The following is a 9,714-nucleotide window of genomic DNA, read 5'->3' on the forward strand; positions in this document are numbered from 1 at the left end:
TTTTTTCGAACAAAATTGCCTAAATCAGTCTCTCTCTGAAGGCAGTATTCAGTTTTTCCTTTACGTTAGATTGTTTCTTTCTTTGCAGCAGAGGTCTGAATGTGTCTTTAATAGATCCAGAGCTTCATCCAGAGCAGCTCAGCCCTGATTGAATTATCGATTTCCATCAGTATCTGCTAAACTAATAGAGGCGGTGAGATCATCCTTGTTGCTATGGGAGGTTTCCGAGGTCAAGGAGTCAGATTATAGAAGTTGGATGTACACAAAAATGCAAGTTAGAGAGAAACGTGTGTGTGTGTGTGTGTGTGTGTGTGCTTATGGAGGTTTGCACTCTGTCTCACACACACACACAGATTCAGAGGAGCATCCAGCCGTGTCAATCAGCTGAATGACAGATTTGCAGTCAGCATTCCTCTCCATGGAAACCGCCGCTTCAATATGTCAAATTGAGTTTGCGTTCCACATTAGATGTCAGATGCAGAGCGACGCGCGCGCCCGTGTGTGTGTGCGTGTGTGTGTGTGTTTGCGTGACCTCATTTAAAGAGTTTATTTCAAACAATATCATTTATTTCCTTTGCCAGTCACGCGGCCGGATCACATTAAGAGAGCGAGCAGCAGATCGGTCCCTGACGTGTGAGCGCAGTAATAGATATTAATGTTTCAGCGCTGCGTGGAGATTTGACAATGCTGAAGGTTTGTGTCGTGGTTTCTCTGCTGCATATGCAGAAACAGCAGGCGAGGACGACGCCGACGCCGCCGCCGCCGCCGCCCGTCAGGAGGGAATCAGATTTAACCCTCTGGAGTCTGAGCCGTCCAGGGGCCCCGAACACATTCTTCCTCTCATTTGCATAATTTCTTCTACCTGAGCAACATCAATAAGAGAGGAGAGAGAAGACAGAGCTGACGGGAGATGAAGAGTGGATTGGCAGAGGCTCATCTCTTTATTAGGCAGAGTAAAGGCGTTTACACATTAAGACAGGATGTGGGGTTTTTGTTAATGAACTCATCTTGTCATCGCTCCTGTTCTCTGTTCCTGCAGCAGATAGACGAGCAGATGTGAGCAAACTGGACCTTCAGCAGCATTCTAATAGCTTTCTTTCTGTTTCATCTTCATCTTCTGCTCTCCAGGTCACATCAGTCAAGCTGCTTGTTAAAGTTGTGTTTTGTTTATTTAGTTACACAATAAAGCACAAATAAAAATTTCACAGTTTGATAAAATGCTGTTTTTGCAGCTCGACTCTTCTTGTGATCAATCAACTAAATTGGTTCGTCCAGGTTCATTATGTTTCAGATGATTGACATGTTGGCTTCTTCTGCTTTGAAACAAATGAGCTCAGTCACACTCACTGAGTTTGATACATAAATCTAACCCTAAACACACCAACACACACACACACTGACTGATGACGGGTTACCTATCTCCTGAGGTGAAACTGTACATGACGTCACACACGGGATGCAGCTGCATCTTATCTCTTCTCTAACCGATCGCCTGCTGCGTCTTCTTCTTCTTGTTCCTGTTTTTGTGTCCCTGAGCGGCAGAGCGCTGCTGCGGCGGTGGTGGTGGCGGCGGCGGCTCCATGTCCGTGTCCGTGTGTGTGTGTGTGTCCGCTCGGCCCTGCGCGGTGACGGCGTACAGCAGCGGCATGGCGATGCCTTCACCCGGCCTCTGGAAAGCTGCGATCATGTTCTTCACCTGCCGGAAGTATCGTTTCGGCACGCCGGGAATGGTCTGAGGGAGAGAGAGGAAGAGGAAGAGTCAGGCCTCTTCATCACCACACAGCAGAGCCCACGGGGAGATGAAGAGGAGGAGGAGGAGTGGGCAGGTGGGCTCAGACCCAGAAATGAGACGTCAAATACACTGAAGTCACACACACACACACACACACACACACACAGCGTGGAGGCAGATGTTCTGATCCAGTTCGTGTTTAAGACAGAAATGCGCGAAAGAGTCCTGTACGAGCTCGTCGCCATGACGACACAGACACAAATCACTCCACCGGCCCACGCGTCTCTCAGTCAGGTTGAATGTTTTCGCGTCTCGTCTGGATTAAGGTTTGAATTTGCGACTGAAGCTAACCAGAAGTGCTCGTCTTCCTCGTGGGCGGGGTTTGACCTTTGACGGTGAAGTTTTCAGGAATCTGACGCCTCTGCTGAGAACTTTGAAACTCGAAATGCTGCAGAATTACTGAGAAATAATCACGACTGTAACTTCAGCACAACAAAACACACTCGTTCTGTCTTTGAACAGTCGAGTTGTTAAAGCGGCGGGAAGATGGCTTTTTGTGGTGAAATCGTTTCCCACAGCAATGCACTCTGGATCTCTCTCTCTCTCTTTCTCTCCCTCTCTCTCTCTGTGTCTCTCTCTCTCTCCCTCACTCTGTCTCCCTCCCGCTCTTTTTCTCTGTCTCCCCCATCCCTCTCTCCCTCTCCCTCTCCCTTCCTCTCCCTCTCTCTCTCTCTCTCTCTTAAGTGTTCCTCCTGTTCCTGGCCCATATGAGTGATTCTTACTGCACATGTATAATATTTGCGTGGCAGTTAAATCTGTGTATCTCGGGTCTTTCCCCTCCTTTGCCTGGATGCTGTCTGTAGGAATGAGCGTGGGGGTAAAACACGGTTACGGCGTGGAGCGAAGGCGAAGGCGGCGGAGGCGGCGTGGTGCTGCTGTCAGAAGCAGCCGTCGCCCTCAGATGTCTCTATACATTCACATCTTCTGGGTGTTTGCCAGCTCTCACCGCTCAATTACATATCCCATCACAAACGCTGTCAAATGCAATTCTTTGTTTCCCGTCTCTGGAGTGCGAGCCGGCGCCGAAGGAGCTGCTCGGCTCAAATGTGAGGCGGGGGGGGGGGGGAGAGAGAGAGAGAGAGAAAGCGTCTCTGAGGAGAGAAACGCTCGTTTTTCCTTCACTGTAGCTCACAAGAGCTGCGTTTGCCTCAACAAAAACAAAATCCCTGCTGAATTACAGGCGAAAACAACTGCCACGTGTGTGTGAGCATGAGTGAGCGTGAGTGAGTGTGTGTGTGTGTGTGTGTGTGTGTGTGTATGTGAGTGAGCTGTTTAGTCGCTGTTGTAGATTTGTGCAGACGGAGCAGAAGAAAGATGGAGAGAGAGAGAGAGAGAGAGAAAGTGTCTCACATCTGCCGCCCATGAGCCGCCGTCGTCCTGACTGAGTCTGTACGTGTAGACGAAGCCTTTACACCTGCACACACACACACACACACACACACACACACACACACACACACACACACACACACACACACACACACAGGAGGACCTTTGACCTTTGGTGCATTGTAGTTGGGACTCTTAATTATATTGAACAGTGTGTGTGTGTGTGTGTGTGTGAGAGTGTGTGTGTGTGTGGTGTGGTACTCACAGCACGCACAGGCAGTACATGCCCTGCACCGTGTCGCTGTTGCGGATCAAGAAGCTGCCGTCTCGCCCGTCCTGGCCCAGACGCCGCTCTCCCTCCGCCTTGCCGATGGGTCCGTGGTAGACGGAGAGTTTCTCCATCACGTCTGTGCGGAGGCACAAAGCTACAGATCCAGACCTGCTCGGGGTTCTGCTCCTCGGCCCGTCTCTCTCTCTCTCTCTCTCTCAGGTCAGGCGGCCTCCCAGCGTCTCGCTCTATGCTGCAATGAGTTTTCTTGAGTGCCAGGTTTCAGATTTGCCTCTCTCTCTCTCTCTCTCTCTCGCTCTCTCTGTCTCTCTCTCTCTCTCTCTCTCTTCCTCTTTCTCTCTCCCTCTCTCTCTCTCTCACTCACGTACTTAAAATGTGGGTTTTGCTCATCTCTCAGGAAACGATTTGTATTTTTCAACAGGAAATAACTTCAAAGATTCTGAGCTGTGTATTTCCACAATAGAGAGCAGAGAAGAAAAGAGGAACGATCAAATCACCTCGGCTTTTTTTCACACAGGAGAAGAAGAAGAAGAATCTCTGGCAGGTTGCAGCTGGATCATCTGGAGGCCGGAGCTTTGTCTTCTTTTTATGAACCTGATCTCATTCTGGTCCCGGCCGGCTCAGGGGACAGGACGTGAACATCAGCCGCTCTTCTTCGTCACCGCTCCTTTCCCACCTGCATTGCATCTGCTTCATTACTTAAAAAGGAGAACATCTACTTCCCCTGTATCACATCCCCTCGCTGCTCCGCTGGCACGGGTTCACGCTTTCGCACGTGTGTGTGTGTGTGTGTGTGTGTGTGCGTGTGTGTGTGTGTGTGTGTGTGCGTGCTGCTTCTTAACGCGAGCCTGGCAGAGGAGCAGTCAAACGCAGAGCCAAAGCAAACGTCCCACAGTCTGTCCTGTCAGTGGGAAAGTTCCTGCGTGTCAAATTAAAGGATGCGTCATTAAAGCGTTTGGTTCTTTCCCCCCCCTGGCTGCTCGTTGGCTGTCTGCTGCTTTAGGATCATCTGTCACTCTCACACATCCTTTATTCTCCTTTTGAGCCACGGTGAAGCTACGGCGAGGCCTTCAGACGCCACGCCCGCCTGCCCTCACCCAGCCAAAGCCTTCGCCGCTCGGTTCCCACTTCATCAAACATTCTGCCGGCTGACAGTTTGGCGGATTTGTCTGTGATTCTGTTTTTTCCCTCCTTTCTTTCCTTTCTGCTCCCCGTTCCTGGAGCCTACGTGAGTCATCATTCTGTGTCGCCGCCGCTTCTCCCCCGGTGCTGAGAGATCATGAGCACAGGGACTTTGGGGCCCCGGCTGGATCAGGAGCCAGACGGCGACTCCGCTCGCCGCCAGGTGAAGAGCAACAGCACCACCCAGTGGCCTGAGTGGGCGGGACGGTGCAGCCTGAACAGCAGGCCTCAGTTTCTACACAGGGACAGAACGCCTTCTTCTCTATACGCTCCTGGGTTTAACTAACAACTACAACTGCAGCCAGATGTTACTGAAGACAGGAGACTATAGGAGAACAGACAACATAGAGCGTTACAAACTAGGATATAAGACTTCACAGGACGTTATGACATCAGCAGAAAGATGAGCAGAGACACAAAACACCAAGCTAAATGCACGTATGAACGTTTGCATCAGAAAGGGGATCAATGATGTCGTCTGGAGATAGCTGGCCTTCACTCATCAGGTCTGCATCAATCAGGTCTGCAGGCCTTTGACTGGACCCGTATGGATCCATCCTGCTGATTCTCCCACATATCAATGCCACAACCATGAGAAGATGATGAGAGACTGTTTCAAAGGTCACTGAAGAAAGAGCTGAGATCATGCAACGCAAACCAGCCGTGTGTGTGTGTGTGTGTGTGTGTGTGTGTGTGTGTGTGTGTGTCCAGGGAGGATCACAGTCAGGCGAGGGTCAATGCAGAGGAATGCAGAGGATCCATACTGGACACAAATAGACGAGACTGAGAATCGTCATTGATCGTCTGGACCGACTGGAATGCATCACTCCAGGGTCAGATTAGGATATCAGACCACGATATGAAAGAGATGTGTGTGTGTGTGTGTGTGTGTGTGTGCGCGTGTGTGTGTGTGTGTGTATGTGTGTGTGTGGAGGGGGTTTCAGCAAATGAAAGACAAAGCTTCAGGGGAAAGCAACAAAACATCTTTAGAAGAAATAAGATCACAATCAATCAATCAAGCTCTGTGGTTAATACAGACGTGTGTGCTCCTTTTATTTCTCCTTTAGGTAAAGTTGTACATTGTCCCGACACAGTGATTGATTGACAGTGTTTGGCGTTACATCATCGTGTCGTCTATAATCTCTGGATCAGTAAGCAGCAGTGAAAGCGTCTGCAGGTCGACCCAAAGCTCAAACTGAAAACACCGTCCGTGGTTTAATCTGCTCAAGTGAGAGAGCAGGGGTTCTCAACAGGTGGTACGTGACCCACAGGTGGAGCGTGACGCGCCCCCTGGTGGTGTAAGATAAGTGTAACATTTACAAGGTACAGTGGCAAATTATTCACACATTCAAAGAGATTCATTTAGTTTTAATGTGCTGTACACACACACACACACACACACACACACGCACCAGGCTTTGACACTAATTGTGAAACTAATTCACCTCATTTAAAGAGTTAATGATTTGTTTGAACCAAAGACTAAATCACACACACACACACACACACTTCTGTTTGTGTGTATTTGACAGTTTGTGCTTGTAAACAATGAAAAGTGAGCGAGAAGTAACTTTTCTACAGTCAGAGCTTTGTGTTCTGGCTCCGATCTTCAGCTCTGTGACTTTAGGTCCAGCGGTCGCTCGGCTTTGGCGTGTCGTCGTTCCTCCTCCTCCTCTAGTTTGGAACGGACGTCTCCATGTTTGCCAAGTCCTTCAAGTCGCTGAGTTTGCGTGAGAAGGAGCTGAGCCTGGTGCTGAAGGACCACCTCTTCTGGCTGTGGAGGTCACTCTGTGTCTTCAGGCAGGCACACAGGTCCTTGCAGAGGCCCCCCAGACGGCCCCTGAAGTGGTTCCCTATGTAGCAGTAGAGCACCGGGTTGATGGCGGAGTGGGAGAAGCCCAAGCAGAGTGTGAGGGGGAGGAAGGTTCTGACGCTCCAGTCCACCCAGCAGCCCTCCAGCCAGCCGTGGTGCTTCAGCACGTCCAGCAGGGTCACGCAGTGGAAAGGGAACCAGCACAGGAAGAAGGCCAGGACCACCGCCGCCACCGTCCACAGCACCCTCTCCATGCCGCGCCCCTCCGCCGGCCGGCCCCTGCAGCTGGGGTTCACGCAGGGGGTCGGGGGTCGCTCTGATTTACCGCTGCCGTCCTGGGATTCCGGCGCTCTGACAGAGGGAGAGCAGGACTTGTGCATTCCTCTCAGGCCGGTGTTGGCCAGCAGATGTCTGCCGATGGTGCAGTAGCAGGAGGAGATGACGAGCAGAGGCAGCAGGAAGGCCAGGATGATCTTCATCCAGGTCAGGGGCAGAAACCAGCCGTCAGGATAGGAGATGGCGCAGGCCTCCACGCCGGGCCCGATGGGGTGCAGGTCCCTAAAGACCAACATGGGGGCGGTGCTGGCACAGGCCAGGACCCAGACCAGGGCGCAGGTGAGCTGGGCACGTTTGGGGTATCGGGCGCTTTGGGAGCGGAACGGATGCACGATGGCCAGGTATCGATCAATGCTCATGCAGGTGATGAAGAAGATGGAGGCGTACAGGTTGAGTTGGAGGAGGCTGCCGCAGATTTTGCAGACCAGCCGGCCAAAGGGCCAGTGGTAGCCCAGGGAGTAGTAGACGGCCCAGAGAGGCAGCGTCAGCAGGAAGAGCAGGTCGGACACACACAGGTTCAGCATGAACATGTTGGCCACCGTCCGCCTGGAGGAGGAGCCGTGGGCCAGCACGCTCACAGCCAGGCCGTTAGCCACCGTGCCCAGCGCACAGATCACGCTGAAGAAGGCCGGGATGATGGTGGTCATGGGCAGGCTGGGCCAGCCGGGGCAGCGGTCCTGGGAGGAGTTCTGGGACGCGTTCCAGGACCCAGGGAGCTGTGTGGTGTTGCAGCAGGTGAGGTCATCAGGGAGGGACATTATGCCGAGGCAGAGGCAGAGGCAGACTTCCCTCCTTTCACTTCCCAAGGTCAGCTGAGAAAAACAAAGCAAAGGAGAACAGAGAGCGTTGAGAACGCGTTTCCTTTTATGGACGGAGCTCCGATGACAGAACTCAGGTCTCTGTGGAGTTTAACCGCCGCTGTGGTTTGATTTTAACTCGGACAACAAATCACAGCAGCTAAAGGATCGAGGCTGAGCAGCAACAAAGAGACGAAGAGTCACACTGATTTACTCACAGAGAGGAAGTCCGCGCTGAGTTATTGAGGAAGGGCTCGTTAGAAACATCTCAAACGTTCAGATTTATAGAACATTGGTTTAATTCTCTAATTCCTTCTCCTCCCTGTCCTGAGCTCCCGACCTTCATTATGACTGACAGCTCGACGTAAAGCGAACGATCACCTCTTCTGAAGCCTCGCTCCCAAACAACATTGACCAAATATGCATGCAAAGTTAGAACCCGTGACGTCACACGTGTTTACGATCGATAAGGAGAGGAAACGTTTACCTGCGGCGCTGGAGCTTCGTGTTCAGATCTGCTGCTGGCTGAAGTCCATGTCCTGATGTTTGCTCCTCCACTGCTCTAAGAGAAATCTGCACAGCTCTGTGTCATGCCTCTCTGAGTGTGTGTGTGTGTGCGTGTGTGTGAGCGTGAGTGTGTGTGCGGAGGAACTGAGAAACCAGATGGGCTCGGGGGTCTTATAGCCCCCGCACTGTCTCTGGACGATTGCACAACGGGGAAGCTGCGTTCACGTCACACCTTCATCACGAGCGGAGGGGGCCGGACTGTACCTGGACACCAGCCAAAGTGCAGAGGCTCTCACACACACACACACACACACACACACACACACACACACACACACACAGCATCCACTCTCTCTACCAGAAAAGGCCAAAAGCGAGCAAATCAAGTCAAGATGTTCAGAGGGTTACAGTAATAGCTAAGTCTCCAGTGACACACACACACACACACACATACACACAAACCTGATCTTAATGAATAGCTTGGCGTAACACCCTGTACGTGGGGCGGGGAAAGGGGGGGGGCCCTGACCTGAGGAGCGGCGGCCCTGCGTTAATTAGCAGAGCTTCTTACTTTGTTATGAAAGTGTCATCTACTGTCTGCCAGCGGTCAGATAAGCCATGGGAAATATTTACTCTGTCGCAGAGGAAGTCGAGGGGTAGAAGTAGGGAGAGAGAGAGGGGGAGAGGAAGATGAATGAGGAGGAGGACGAGCACATACTGCAGGGAGTGAACGGCAAAATGAGACGGAGAGGAGAGAGAGAAAGCGGAGATTCCCTCCAGTGGTTTTTCATTAAAGCCTCTGGTGAAAGTTAATGAGGGATGCGTGCAAAGCTCCGAGGCTGATTACATCACAGCTCCTTTGATCAATGGGGTGTGTGTGCGCGCGCGTGTGTGTGTGTGTCGTGTGTGTCGACTGTGTGCATTTCTACTTCGAACCTTGCGCAACCACGTTGTCTTAATCTCCCCTTGTGTATGCGTGACGCTGCACATGCTTGTTTTTGTTTACGTGTGTGTGTGTGTGTGTAGTGTTAGTGTGCGAGTGAAAGTGCTCAGGGGGGGGGGGGGGGTGTCTGTGAGGACGTGACGTTCTAACGCTGCTGATTTTGAAGGCCGTAAAGCCGTAAAGGAACTCTGAACTTAACTGTTTTATTGATCAAAATAACTTGGACTCAGGAACGGTGGGAATGGTGGGAAGGAGCGGTTTGGTGGTCTTCCTCATCATTTGGACTCGGTGTTGTCTTTGAGCCGTCTGACCACGAGCGGTGGAAAATCTGGAATTCGCTGCCAGTTACAGAATTACAGAAACGAGCTGGTTGTGCTCTGCAAAACGGAAACTCCATAATACTCTGTTCTTATCCCGGCATGCTGGGTATGCACAGTTGTTCACACACACACACACACGCGCGCACACACACACACACACACACACACTGGCCCTTATTAGGACACTGATTCTGATACACAGTGACCCAAAACAGATATTTGTGTCCACATGTTGGCCAACAGAAACACGCTGCTCTGACTCCCCTCTGTGTCGTGACTCAGTGAAGCCAACATGTCCGCCTGTTTGTGTTTCTCTGACCTTCGTCGATACTCGAGGATCAGACTCACTTTTAACGTCCAGCCCAGTTCAGTTTTTCACTCTTTACACGCAGGAGTGATGATGATG

At 51.5% G+C, this 9,714-nt stretch overlaps 2 protein-coding genes across 3 annotated transcripts; both read right to left on the reverse strand.

Moving 5' to 3' along the window:
• Positions 1 to 1,156: 1,156 nt before the first annotated feature.
• Positions 1,157 to 4,150, reverse strand: sh2d1aa (SH2 domain containing 1A duplicate a). 2 transcript variants are annotated; one of them, XM_076143388.1, is made up of 4 exons: positions 3,908 to 4,150; positions 3,387 to 3,642; positions 3,143 to 3,206; positions 1,157 to 1,732 (listed from the first exon to the last, which is right to left on the reverse strand). In XM_076143388.1, exons 2-4 carry the CDS (start codon positions 3,521 to 3,523, stop codon positions 1,481 to 1,483), a joined length of 453 nt encoding a protein of 150 aa, XP_075999503.1. In that variant the 5' UTR covers positions 3,524 to 3,642; positions 3,908 to 4,150; the 3' UTR covers positions 1,157 to 1,480. The 2 variants fall into 2 exon arrangements, with proteins under 2 accessions (XP_075999503.1, XP_075999502.1); XM_076143387.1 differs by having other exon boundaries at positions 3,387 to 4,150.
• A 1,470-nt stretch (positions 4,151 to 5,620) lies between these two features.
• Positions 5,621 to 8,206, reverse strand: agtr2 (angiotensin II receptor, type 2). Its single transcript, XM_076143386.1, has 2 exons — positions 8,026 to 8,206; positions 5,621 to 7,553 (listed from the first exon to the last, which is right to left on the reverse strand). The coding sequence occupies exon 2, from the start codon at positions 7,497 to 7,499 to the stop codon at positions 6,267 to 6,269; it is 1,233 nt and encodes a 410-aa protein (XP_075999501.1). The 5' UTR covers positions 7,500 to 7,553; positions 8,026 to 8,206; the 3' UTR covers positions 5,621 to 6,266.
• Positions 8,207 to 9,714: the final 1,508 nt, after the last annotated feature.

The sequence above is a fragment of the Genypterus blacodes genome, unplaced genomic scaffold (assembly GCF_046128005.1).
Source record: "Genypterus blacodes isolate CSIRO-AG114 ecotype Tasmania unplaced genomic scaffold, CSIRO-AGI_Gbla_v1 ptg000024l_1, whole genome shotgun sequence".
NCBI lineage: Eukaryota > Metazoa > Chordata > Actinopteri > Ophidiiformes > Ophidiidae > Genypterus > Genypterus blacodes.